This window comes from Ursus americanus, chromosome 12, assembly GCF_024610735.1.
Source record: "Ursus americanus isolate L20-20 chromosome 12, mUrsAme1.1.p, whole genome shotgun sequence".
NCBI lineage: Eukaryota > Metazoa > Chordata > Mammalia > Carnivora > Ursidae > Ursus > Ursus americanus.
Window position 1 is genome coordinate 49,423,816 of NC_142138.1, and position 13,723 is coordinate 49,437,538.

The 13,723-nt window shown below is 38.2% G+C and overlaps 1 protein-coding gene and 1 non-coding gene across 4 annotated transcripts in view; one reads left to right on the plus strand and one right to left on the minus strand.

Moving 5' to 3' along the window:
- The window catches only part of SNX7 (sorting nexin 7), a 208,039-nt gene that overhangs the window by 149,870 nt on the left and 44,446 nt on the right, over positions 1–13,723 (plus strand). Inside the window, exons 9-11 of one of the 3 annotated variants that reach the window (XR_006780356.2) lie at positions 3,118–3,492; positions 6,460–6,592; positions 8,417–9,991. Coding sequence is in view for 1 of the 3 variants with exons in the window: in XM_045801713.2 (XP_045657669.2) it covers positions 3,118–3,144 (27 nt within the window). In the remaining 2 variants the exon portion in view is untranslated. Of the gene's footprint in view, positions 1–3,117; positions 3,575–6,459; positions 6,593–8,416; positions 9,992–13,723 lie in introns of those variants that run through there. The other 2 variants (XR_015726359.1, XM_045801713.2) reach the window with 2 other exon arrangements.
- On the minus strand, positions 2,933–3,034 carry LOC123795458 (U6 spliceosomal RNA). Its single transcript, XR_006780506.1, has one exon. It is a non-coding gene; the product is annotated as a U6 spliceosomal RNA (small nuclear RNA).

Consider the following 13,723-nt stretch of genomic DNA (forward strand, 5'->3'; position numbering starts at 1 on the left):
AATTAAAATCAACAATGGTAAGACATCTAGAAAGCCCCTAAATATTTAGAAATTGGAACACTAATTTCTAAATAATGTATGAGTTAACTGTTTTAATATTCCCCATAGAAATATATACAAAACTTCTTAATTAGCAAAGTAAATTCATCGAAGTTTATAGAGGTGAAATATCATGAAAAAGTAAAGTTTATTCCAGGAATATAAGGTTAGATTACATTCAAAAGCCAATCAATGTAATTCTTCATATTAACAGAATAAATGAGGAAAATCTTATGATCACTTCAATAGATGCAGGAAAAGAATTTTGGAAGATTTAATACCTAGTCATGATTAAAAAAAAGAATTCTCAGCAAGCTAGGAATAGAAGGGAATTTTCTCAATCTGATAAAGGTCATCTATGAGCACTCTATAATTAACATTATATTTAGTGAAGAACTATAAAATGCTTTCCCCCTAAAGTTGGGAACAATGCACTTTCATTCAACATTGTACGGGAGGTTCCTAGCCAATGCAATATGGCACCAAAAAGAAATAAAACTATGAAGATTGGAAACAAATAAGTAATGCTATCTTTATTCACAGGCAATATGGTTGGTTATATAAACAATCTTAAACTACGTTTCACACACACACACGAACCAATAAGTGTGGTCAGTTTACAAAAATACATTTTATTCCTGTATGCTAGCAGTTATCAACGAGAAAGTGAAATGTAAGAGCACCGTTTCCAATACTATCTAACAATGTGGAATACATAGGGATAACTTTAACAAAAGAAATGCAAGTCTTAAACTTAGACTTAAACTACAATATTGCTGTGAGAAATTAGAGAAGACTTAGATGGAAAGATTGTGTTCATGGAATAGAAGACTCAGTATCGTTTAGATAGCAGTTCTCCCAGTTGATTCACAGAGTCACTGTAATGCCAAACAAAATCTCAAAATTATTTTTCATAGAATTTGAGGAGATTCTAAATTCTGTATGGAAATTAACAGGACTTAGCATAGCCAAGAGAATCTTGCAAAAGAACAAATTTGGAAGACTCTTGCTATATGGCTTTACTATAGATCAGTGTTTTTTGACATTTTTTTCATGATTCCTCCCCTCTCTCAGAAGAAAGTTAAATTAAAATTCTCCATAATAAGAGAAATTACAACTTAAATAAAGATTTTGTCAGGTAAGGCTGAAATTTAGGGTGTCACTCACCATTGTAATATCCGAGATTTTTTTCACCCATTACTGAGAACCAATTTTCACCCCTTTGGGGATGATACCTCTATTGAGAACACATATTAATGAGCTATAGTAATATGGACAGTATGAGTCTACTTATAGAAGTTCTAGAACAGACAAACTTAATCTGTATGATAATAGACAAAGCATTGGTTACCTGTGGTGGGTAGGGTTTGACCCAAAAGGAGGCACAGGCAACTTTCTGGAGTGGTTGAAATACTCCATATCTTTGTTGGCCTATGATTATGGGGATGTCCCACATGTCGTATCTCATCAATTTTGTATACAAAGTCCTTTTATTTGTCCTTTTATTTGTCATCCAATAAATATGCAAACAAATTAGGCAATAAGGACATCTTAGAAAGTTATACATTATATACTATATATTGATATCCAGTGACAAGCAAAATATTTTCGTTTGCATTTCTAAAAGTTACATGAACATTAAATCCAAAAACGAAAAGCATAACATGATGAAAATAGATTTTAATATATGCCACCCTATTGTTTTTCTACCTTTGTAAATTGCCTTAAATATTTTCAGGAAAAAAAGTCTTCTGGTTACAAATGCTACATGGCAAAGTACCTCAAAACTTTCCATATTAAAATAACCATTTTTCTTTGTTCAGAATTTTTTTGCAAGTCAGGAATGTAAGACAGACTCATGCCAGCAGTTCCTGCTTGAGGAGTCTCACGTGGTTGCAGTCAGCCGTTGCTGGGACTGCAGTCATCTGAAGGACCGACTGGGCATAATGTACAAGATGGCTCACTCAAGTGAATGTGAATTGCTGGCTGTTTGCTGAGCCCTCACTGGGCTCTTGGCTAAAGTGACTACACGTGGTCTCTCCACCATAATGGTCTGAGGGTAATAGGACTTCTTAGATGGCAGTTCAAAGCCCCAAGTACAAGTGTACCAGTGGACAAGACAGAAGCCGTGTTATCTATTCTGATCCAGCCTTGGATGTCATGCAGAGTCACTTCTGCGTTCTGTTAGTCACTGGTTTACCCACATTCAAGGAGAGAGAGGACACAGAGCAGACTCCTCCATGGGAGCAGTATCAAGAAATTTCCAATCATTTTTTTCTTAAACTGCCACAGACAAAAAGACGATGAATGAAACATTTTTGTTTTGTTTTTGTTTTGACTTGAAAAGCTGAGATCCACTGAGAGCCAGCATATTCTAGCCTGAGTGGAAAATATTTTTGAGAGATTACGATTTCATCTAGAAGTTGAGATCAATGTTATTATATTCATATAATTTCTCTTAATAGTTTCACCTAATCAGTATCCCTGTCAGTGGAGTAGCTGGGGTGGGGTGGTAAGGATTGGGAGCAATTCAGTTTAAATCTGTCCTTTTTGATTCAGCAGCTTCTCAGGGATGGAGCTCTAAATTACTTGTTAGTTCATTTACAGAGGAGCGGGATTGGGTTAGAACATAGAGCTATCGAGGATTCTAAATTCAGAGGATTTAAGAAGATTCTTTTTCTTTTAACTTTTTGCGTGTAGTTGACACGCAACATTACATTAGTTTCAGGTGTACAATATAATGATTCAACTTCTCTATATGTTACGCTATCCTCATCACAAAGGTAGCTCCCCTTTCTCACCATACAACGCTATTACAATGCCATTGTATTCCCTATGCTGTGCTTTTTATTCCCATGACTTATTCATTCCCTAAGGTTAGCCTGTACCACCCCAACATATGGAATGCTTCATGAATTTGCGTGTCATCCTTGTACAGGCCATGCAAATCTTTGTATTGTTGCAATTTTAATACGTGTGCTGCTGAAGCGAGCACAGGAAGGTTGTTTTCTATCCATTCATATATACACTCATGATGAATTCATGCATTTATCAGTAACTTTTCATTCCTTTCTCTAGGGAGCAAGAGGAAGTTGCCTAACCTGAAACAGCCAGACTCTAATTATATGATTTCAACTCCCTGTTGTGAGAGATCCCTGGAAAGGGATATCAAGACCGTTTTGCAGGAAGGAAACCAGCTATGAAGCCTGGATGGTGGTCATGAAGGATGCTTGTGTTGGGACAAAGGACCCAATAATTTAGTGCCAACCAGTCATGCTTGAGAGGAAAAGCTGAGCTCCCTGACACGTTTGCAAATTCTCTTTCAACTCGGCAAAACCCCTCTCATCTCCTAACAGGACCTGGCCCGACTTCCTGCGGAGGCAATGAGTACTACAGCTGTGTAGTTTCCCTACAATTTATTTACGTCAGCCTCTTGAAACACGTTGAACCGAGGTAGGTGGTAGGGCGTCTGTAAGTTTAGTCTTTATCTCAAACTTCACTCTTGATTTTGGAATAAAGCCTGGGAAAATGCTTATTTACGACCACCTGGATTCCTTCATTCAAGATGAATTTTATGGTAGAATAGCAATTTATTTGTTAGTTTTCTCGGCTCTGACACAATGAGTTTGGTAAATATGAAGCCCTGTTACTCTATTGCACAAGAAAAAAATGATATAATCTGAAATGGTCCTTCTCAGACTCATTTTTCAAACAGGTCTCCTGGTTTAGTTGGAAACTAATGGCTTACACGCCGGCAGTGTGTTGGGAAACTGTCACTCTATGATGGTGTGCAAGACTAAATGAGATGTCAGCTAAGCCGATCACTCAGCTCTGTAAAAGATCACCTGTTCTCAGTAATGAAGAGTTTCTCTCAACATTTGGTTAATTTTTCTTGCTGGGATCGAAAGAGTCTTTGGTGAATCTAAACTGCAGAATGATATATGGAACTAGGGATCACTTATGATGATGTCACCTTGCTGCTCTGCCTGCCTTCAGAGTTGAGTTTGGGCTACTAGATGCTTTTAAAAGTTCCTGCTTCAGTGATTACTTTGCCAGCTGGTGTTTCTTCTCTCCCTTTCTGGACCATAAATGTGGAGTCTCTGGGAAACCTCCAGACTGCTGGACCAACCCTAGCTTGAAAGAGGTGCCTCTTCCCTCTTTATGTCATTGAACTGGGAGCCCCAGTACTACAATGATAAAGAGCCTCAGAATACTGGAGCAAAAGAAAGATTTGAGTCATTGAACATTAAAACCTGCTGTTTTACTTCTCAGGCAATAGAGGCCAAGGGTGCATAATGATTTTTCCAAAGTCACACCTTAAATGTCTCCAGGTTCAGCAACCAATCCCCCTCCCATGGAGCTCTTCTGTAATAAAAAATTAAAGCAATTTGAAAAGTTAGCACTAAAATGTGTGATGACCATGAAACTATTATACTCCTTTCTATTCCTTTTAGTTTCTAGTCCCTAGGAACTAAATATTTTGAATATTTGGAGCTCTTGGGATAAATTACTGGTGAAATTACTGGTTAAAGCCCTCCTGACTGTGATAATCTCTTTCATTTGTTTTGTTTTGCCTTTTACTGCTGGACAGAGGATTCATTCTTAGACCCTAAATTTTCTTCCTTGTAATTTATAAACTATCTTGTAGATTTTCCCTATTGGTAAGAAGTCTTCTTTTTCCTGCCATGGAAAAAAGGTAGACTTTCACTAACTGTCTTAGCCCATGTAGGTAGGCCCCTGCTTTAATGCCCAAACCTATACCTTCCTTAATACATAAGCCTTTAGCTGTAAGAGACAAACAGCATTAGATAAATTGGACTTGTCCCATTTGACCTAGCAAATAGAACAGCGAGCCATTTGATGCAACTTCTAAAACATTATCTCCTATAAGCAACTGCATCACTGTCATTATTTTTGATATGCCAATTTTCATGTATTAGTAGCTACCTTTTTGTACTAAATTATAGTGATCATATTTTTCTTTGATGAACTTTAGTGGAATATTTAAATAGCTTTAGAACTTCCATCAATACTGAATATTTTAAGGAGACCCTACCATTAAATAGGAAAATATTCTGTAAAGCAGAAGCAGCACATAGAAATTTCATGTGTTCCTTCAGTATCATTTGACCCACAGCCCTACTATTTGCTGATAAAATTACAGATATCTTTTTTTTAATCATTATTCATTGAAAATAGCATTTTAGAGAATACAAGTGAGGAAACTCTTCAGCCGCAGCAAGTATATGTCACACTGTGATTTCATCACTCATTATGGATATTTAAAGAGAAACAACTCTACATTGTTAAATTATGCAACTTTAAAAATTTACTAGTGAAATAAGAGTAAACTCCACCCTTCTGTTATGAGGACATAATTTTAATAAGAAATTAACACAAGGAATTATTTTCAAATTGAATCCAAGCCTGTTTAAGTCCTCTAGGAAAGCATTTTCTGTTGACTGCCTTTAATATGGAACAGTTGGCTCACAAATAAATTAATGCTAGTCGGTGCACATTTCCCTTTGGATAGCTTTTTTTTTTTTTTTCTCCAGCCTGAGATCAGCCATCAGCCATTCGGTTAGGTTTATTAGTTCTTTGAAAATGCATTCGCGACCTGGAAGGTTTCTTACATATCTCTATAGTATGCATTGCGTCTCAATGTCTGACTCTCTCAGCATGGGGATTTGGAAGCTCTTGCTGGGCAGCAGCACATTGTACAGGAGTGCTGCCGACCTGGCTAGTTTGGGGAAAGCTCTTCTGAAAAGCTAAGTGCTGCTACTGAATGCTACCTTTGTTTTACTGATCTTTTATTAAGCACAATAGCCAAAATTGGAAAGTTCAATCATACCTCATAAGATCAGACCTCAGTTTTATTTGGAAATAAAACTATGTCCAAATTCTTCAACCGTAAACTTAAATTCTTGCATTAAAATATAACTCTGGAATCCTGGAATATTAATCAGTTTCCTGAAATAGGGTTTAATAGCATTTCCCCTCACTCCTGCTTTTACCACCAAGGAGGAGTTTCTACTGTTTGTTATATGGCAGACAGTGGGTTTACAAGTACTCAGAACTCCAGAGTTCTAACGTAGAGCCTTGAGAATGGCTGGTTTCACACCCAGACCATATACTTCTTCCTCATCCTGGGCTCACTCCATTTTGTCACTGTATATAGATATCTCTCTGTGACAGATAAAGCTACATCTCCCACTTTCATGGTATGAGTTATTGCTGGCAGTTCTTCTGGGCCAGAAACTATGTTTTCCAGACTTTTTGCATCCAGGTCAAATGATTTTCATCAATGAGACATGAGCCGAAGTGGGATGGTCCCTTTTGGACCCGGTTTTTGAAAAGTAGTTATGCTTCTCTAATCTCTCTCATACTCTCTCCCTTTTCCTTTCTGCTGGCTGGAGGCAGATGACAATGAGGTCCTAAGGGAATCCAGAGTCCCAGGCAGACGGAGTCTAGTTGCTTACAGGAGAGACACACCTGCCAAACAGGAACAGCCACCTTGGACTTTTGCATGAGTAAGAAAGAAACCTCTGTGGAGGTAAGCCAGGGAAATTCCGTGGTTTATTTGTTCCAGCAGCTGGCATTTTCTAACTATGGTAATTTCATATGCTTTTTTGAATTTACTAAGGAGTAAACCTGACTTGTTCACTTTTGAAACTTCTTATATTCCCAACTCCTATGCAGTGTCTAGCACAGTGTTTTTGTGTTCAATGGGTAACAATAAAACTATCTTTTACTGAGTTCTTGCTACGTGGTCATCACTATGCTAAGAGATTTTCATATATGAACACAATCATCTTTACATCCTATCCCAAAATCGTTACAAGAGAGCACAAAGAAATGTAACCTCCCCAAGAACACAGACAGACTGTATAGCTTGCTCAAGGTCGTACAGTTAGTAAAAGTTTAAATCCATAATGTCTAAGTGTAACACATATTTCTTTTACACTAAATTAAGCTATTATCTTTGCAAATTTCATCTACCGAGGGCTATCTCTGCGCCATCTTTGTATGTTGCAAAAATCATCGCAGTTAATCTTCAAGCCGATGCAGGAGCTCCCTAACAGAAGAGACAAGACTTTTATAGCTTGTGTACACTTAAGCACTTTTTTGAGCACTTGCACCGTGAGCAGTTTTATGATATGTGAACACAAAGCTCGTAGGTTTATTGACTATTTACAGAGTCGTTAGGTGTCCAATGCTGACATAAACACAACCGAAGAACTCACACAAGTCTGAGTGGAACATTAAAATCAAGACAGCCTGTAACTTGGATATTCAAGACTTAACTAGAAAGATGCCATATTAGTTTGTTAGGGCTTAGACAACGGGGTGGCTTAAACAACAGAAATCTATTGTCTCTCCGTTCTGGAGGCTATAAAATCTGAGGTGAAGATGTCAGCAGGGTTTCTTTCCTCTGAGGGCTCGGAGAAAGTCTGTTCTGAGCCTCTTGCCCATCTTCTGGTGCTTGGCTGGCAATTTTCACTCTTCCTCCGCTCGTAGAAACATCACCTTCATCTCCACCTTCATCAATACGTGGTATTCCCTTGTGTGTTTATCTTTCCTCCTAATTTATCCCCCTTTTTTAAAATCAAGATTCCTGTCCCATTGGATTAGAGCCTACCCTGATGACCTCATTATAACTTGATTACCTTTCCAAAGAGCCTGTCACCAAATAAGGTCACACTCGAGGTACTTGGGGTTAGGACTTCAATATATGGATTTGGGTGGGAGGACAATAATTCAAACTGTAACAGGTATTCATGCGTTCACTTAATGAATATAAAATGACTACGCATCTACTGGGTGCCAGGCAGTGTTGTAGGTGGGGGGGGGGGGAGTAGGCAATGAATGGGCGGATAAGGTTCTGCTCGAATGGCAGGCTGTCTCACCGCACCGCCTCCTCCAAAGTGTTGCGTACTGCACCCCACTGGACTCCTTATGAATTTTCTTGATAAATTATTTTAACATTTTAATCCCATATTTTAAACAGCTAACGGGGTGTCTCCCATTTTCCAAACCCTATACAATAAATAAATTCTTTGGCTATATTTAACAAATAAACTTATACCATCTAGGGGTAAATTTGGGATGTTAGAAAACCTATTGAGTTTTTCTTTTCTTAGGTCCTCAGCATGACCCTTAGTGAATTCATCTGGGCTGTTTGTTAAATGATGTAACATACAACATGGTAGGCCAATTAACTGTTATGTAACGTAACATTGCTTTGCATTAATTTTGCATTCCAAAGCTGTTAAAATGCCTTATACAGTCTAGGCCTGATTCTTCTGGAGTTAAGCAACTTGCCAAGTGGTGTAGTAATGACACTTTAAGATGGTCTTACCACATCTGTTCTTTCCAGGGCAGGGAAACTGGCAAGATTCAGGGAAGGATATCCTCATGGACAAGAAGGAGCTAACAAGAATGATACAAAGACTGAAAAGATAAGTGTGTTTTAGGAATTGTCCTCGAAGGAGTCAGGAAACAGCCATTTTAGATATGCAGTGCACAAATTAACATTTTGATATCAAACAGTTTTACTAATTTCTTAAGAAAAATAAGGAAAGAAAGAAGTATTATTTCTACGCAGATGGCCTCCTGGATGGACAAGCAGACTCAGCGCTGTGTCACTGGTATCTGGATAGTGGCCTTTGTTGAATAGTAAGTGTGTTACCCAATGTGGGGAGAGAAGGCAGTTCTGCTGTATTGAAACATTCTTGGAAACTCATTCTCAGCCCCTCTTTATTTATTCTTCCTGGAACATCTTCCCGCACCCCCATCTCCCATTTGCTGGGCTAATTTTCTCAACTTGACAAATTCGAGTTATCACTTTTGAGAAACCCTCCCTGGTGTCCCCAGTCCCATCTTAGTGTGCCTTGCTCTCTGCTCCTTACCCCTATCATGGCCCCCACCAAGCCTAAGGGCAAATACCAATCTACCAGCTTATCTCTTCTACTACACAATGAACTTCTTAAAGACAGGGATTTCATCTTCCTCACAGTGGTAGACCTGGTGCCTGGAACATATATATTTGTCAAAAGAGAAAGTTAGAATGATAAACATTTTATCCAGGTATTTTGCTAAGAGCACTTCGTCTTTTTTTAAATTTACACTAGAAAAGCACAGTGTAAAATGAAGAGGCATGTGGCTATACAGTGTTTATAATTAAATGAGGGATTATCTGTTGTTGCTCTGTCTTTCATAGCTGGATGACATTTGAGAAGTCAACCTTGCTTGAAACTTTGGCTTTTCATGAATAAATGTAAAAAAAACAACAGTAAAAGTCTCAGTCACTTCCTAAGAATGTGGGGATGATCACCCGAGACATGTATGCAAAACATTTTGTGGAAGGCCATATAAGTACTCCGAAAGAAAGAAAGAAAGAAAGAAAGAAAGAAAGAAAGAAAGAAAGAAAGAAAGAAAGAAAGAAAGATAATCAGTGCCATTAGTCAGATTGCATAAAATTCACTTATGGAAAGAACAAGTACCCAAAGATCCCCAAATATACTTTATTGCCAAAACTGCTCTTTGTTAATTTTGCTCTATAGCATGGCCAACAAATATTTATGGAATTCATGCTGGAAACACAATTTCTTTCATTTGCATTTTGGGTGAAAGTGCAGAAGGTTTGGCATCATCAGATGTGTTTCGTCCTTAAATGATGAAAGTGTCTTGACCCTCTTTATTTTCCACTAGGCTCAGGGAGGTTTTTGTAAGATAAAGTCCTGACATCAACCACTGTTTTGACTCCTCTTTGTTTTTCTTTCCTTGTGGCATACATAGTATCAGTTTACCCTTTCAGATTCCCATTGCTTCTGTAACAAATTGTCCTGAAGTTGTTACAACACATTGTATCCTCATACCAAGCTGGAGGTCAGAATGAAAGCCAGGTGTCACCACAACGAGCTTTGCTCCTGAAGGCTTCACTGGAGAATCAATTTCCGTGTGTGTGTGTGTGTGTGTGTGTGTGTGTGTGTGTGTGTGTGTGTGTTTTCAGCTTCTAGAGTCTGCATTCATTCCTCAGGTCTTTCCTTGTCAGCACTCCAAGCTCAGCCTCCGTGGTCACATCTCCCACAGCTCCTTTGACTCTCCTCCCCCGCATAAGCACTCCTGTGATTCATCAGATGTTAGGAATTGATTCCTGCCTGTAGTCTAATTATCTAGTAAGTTAACCCGTAAGAACAGTTTCCCTCTGCCAAGAAAGCAACCTAAATGTATGCAGCATTTTGAGAGAGATGAGCATTTGGCCATTGATTGTTTTTCTTCTTTAATATAATTTTCTGTCTGATAGTTTCCCAGCTTGGAGGGTTCACCTGTCAGAACTCTCGCTGGTTGCTTTCAGGATCCACCACATCCCACTGAGTGTGTTACAGAGTATTGACAAATTGCATACTTCAGTTTTATATTTGGTGTTTTCTGACTATAGTTTTCCTACCTTCTGCTTCTAACTGTAGCCAAATGTACTTTAAAGTATCCCATCATCTCCTCGTTTATGCTCCCCACTAAAAGACGAGAAAGAGCGCCCGCGCGAACCTCTGTCTCATCACATGGAAACTAATTTTGTCAAAAGGCGTGAGATCTTCAAAGTTGTGAGTGGTTTGAGGGTTGGTTGAGTCTGCCAGACATTCAGCAGTAACACTTCCTTATGGCACCAAAGGAAGTGTCAAGATAGAGCATACACTTCAGCAGCCAGAAACGCAGTTTTAGTGACAGCCACTTTCTCCTGGGCTATTTCTAGAAACCAGGATTGTTCTGTCATTAAGAACAAATTTGAAACCCGATTCTCCACTGAGGACAATCTTTCTGGGGGTGGATATCCTTTAGGGTATCTTTCTTCCCTCCTGCTCTTGTAGTACCTCAGGCACTAGAGGTGAGGCAGGAATCCTTCGTGCTCCTATTGTACCTTCTAGACTGTTCTCTTTCCTTTCTAAGCCAACAGACTGTGCCCATATGCAGCCCAACTACCAATCTATCTGCCAACCAATATCCCCTTATTCCTTGAAGATGTTAGCTCCTGGCTTGCTGTCACGCTCTCCAGCACTACCCTTGTCATAACAGTGGGTGATTTCAAGATTCACTTGGTTTATTTTCCCAAACCCCAAAAGTTTCAGTTTCTTTAACTGCTGTCATTCCATGACTTTTTTCCCTCTAAACCGCTGCAGAGACTCATTCTCACTGACGGCCCCAGTCGTGAAATCCCTCCATAAACTTAAATCCAAGCACTGCGGTCTCTGAACAACATCTCTTACTCTTTCTGCTCATTCATACTCTTGTTCTGATACTCTTTCAATACCTTCATAGTTAAAATTCATTGATTCTACCAGCTTTTTACTTATCCTCATGTCCTCCCTCCCCTTTTTAGATTCCATTGTCAATCATTATAATCATTTCCTTGAATACACCTCTACATATCTTGTATTTACTTGGCAAAGTCCCAATCCTCATTAAACCTAAATCTCTGTCTGTCTGGTCCCTATACCTGCTCAGGTGAAAATGTCTGGAGAAGAACACATGCCACGATGATTGATTTCACTTAAGTTCATAATCAATGACTTTAATGGGCTGTTAATGCGCTTAATGATAATACCACGTTTCCTGCTCCATTCATTTCCCCATCCTCCCCAATAACTAACTCATAGCTCCTCTTCTCTCCTCACACTTCTGATCGCCAACACCTTCCTCATCTTCCTGATGAAGCAATCAAAAGAGAATTTCACACTTCTTGCCATTTCTATATACTCTGTATTACTCTATGTCCATATTTTATTCTGTGTCCATTTTCTCTTGAATTAACCAGTCAGGTTTTCACCCACACCATTCCCCCTCAGCTAGTCTTTTCCAGTCACCAGCCGACTCACATGTTCTAAATCAAAGATAATTCACAGTTCTCATCTTATTGACCTACAAGTTAACAAGTTTGATCATTTTCTCCTTGAAACACTTTCACCTGGCTTCCAGAACTTCACACTCTTGGTCTTCCTGCCACCTCACTGGCCACCCCTTGGTTTCCTTTGATGATTCTTTCTTTCTTATCTCTCTGGACACTTAATGTTGGGGTGCCTTGGGGCCAAGTCTTAACTCTACTAGTGATCTTAGTATGCAAGCATACAGTATTGAATTTATTTCAGATATAAATTATTTCATATGTTTTTAAAATGTATGTTCTAGTTCCAACCTTTCCCTTGAGTAACAGACACCAGCTGTCTACTGGATATCTCTAAAATTGATGATAGGCATCTAAAACTAGTGTCTGTGATCAAAACTTAGCTCATGCCATTTCCTCTCAACTCATTTCTCTTTCAGTCTTCCTCATTTCAGTTAATGGCAGCTCCATCTTTTTGCATACTCAGGCTAAAATCGCACATGAATCCTTGACTTCTCTCTTTCTCTTCATAGTTACCTCTATTTACTTAACATTAAATAAATACTAATAATACTAAAAATACTAATACTAATATATTAATACTAAATAAATATGAATACATACATATATTCATTTGTCTATCCACAACTTCTATTGTTTATATCTTCAAACATATTCAGAACCTGACCAATTCTCCCACTCTGTTACCACTGACACCTTGTCATCGTCTATCACGTGGACACGTGTAATAACCACCTAATTGCTCTCCTTGTTTCTGGTCTTTCCCTCTCCCCTTTGTCCATTTTTACACAGTAGTCAGGTGAATTCAAAATATTTTATGATTTTCCAATACAATTTCCAATACAATTAATTCTTTGATCCATAAGTTATTTGGAAGTGTGTTATTAAATTTTCATGTCAGGAGATTTTCTACTTTCCCAAATTTATTTTAGTTTAATTCCCACTGTGTTCAAGGAACATACTCTGTGTGATCTCAATCTTTTAAATTTATTAAGACTCATTTTTATAACCCAGCATATGATCTGTTCGTATAAACGGGACAATGGACACTTGAAAGTAATTTCTGCAGCTGTTGGCCATAGTGCACTGTAAATGTCAATTAGGTCAAGTTAGTTAGTTGTGTTATTCCATTCTTCTATATCCTTCCTGAATTTCTTGTCTGCCTCGTGTATTAGTCACTGGGAGAAAAATGTGAAAATCTCCAAGTAGGATTGTGGATTTACCTATTTTTTTTCCTTTTCCTTTTTTCCTCATTTTTTTCAGGTACTTTGAAATTGTTATTCAGTTAAATATATTTAAGATCATTGTATCTTCCTGGTGAATTGATATTTATCATTAAGAATTCTCCCTGCGTTAATACTCATTGACTTTGAATCCTATAGCATGTTCTCTTTGTGTAATCATAGCTGTGTCCTTACACCCAAAATAGATTCCTTACAAACAGTATTTAGTTGAGTCTTTCTTTCCAATCTGGCAAGTCTTTTAAATAGAGTGGTTGAATCTACTTAGATTTATTGTAATTACTGATATGGTTGGGTTCAAGCTTACTATTTTACTCTTTGCTTTGTGTATACATCCCATCTGTTACCTGTTCTTTAAAGAAAAAATTTAAAAATAACCTTTTGTATTTGCCCTCATATTTACCATTTTCAGTGATCTTCATTACGTCCCAGAGGTCCAGACCTTCGTCTAGGAACATTTCTCTTTAACCTTAGAACTTCCTTTGCGTTTGTGTGGCGTGGGTTTGCTGGTGTCAAATGCATTAAGCATTTGTTTATCTGAAAG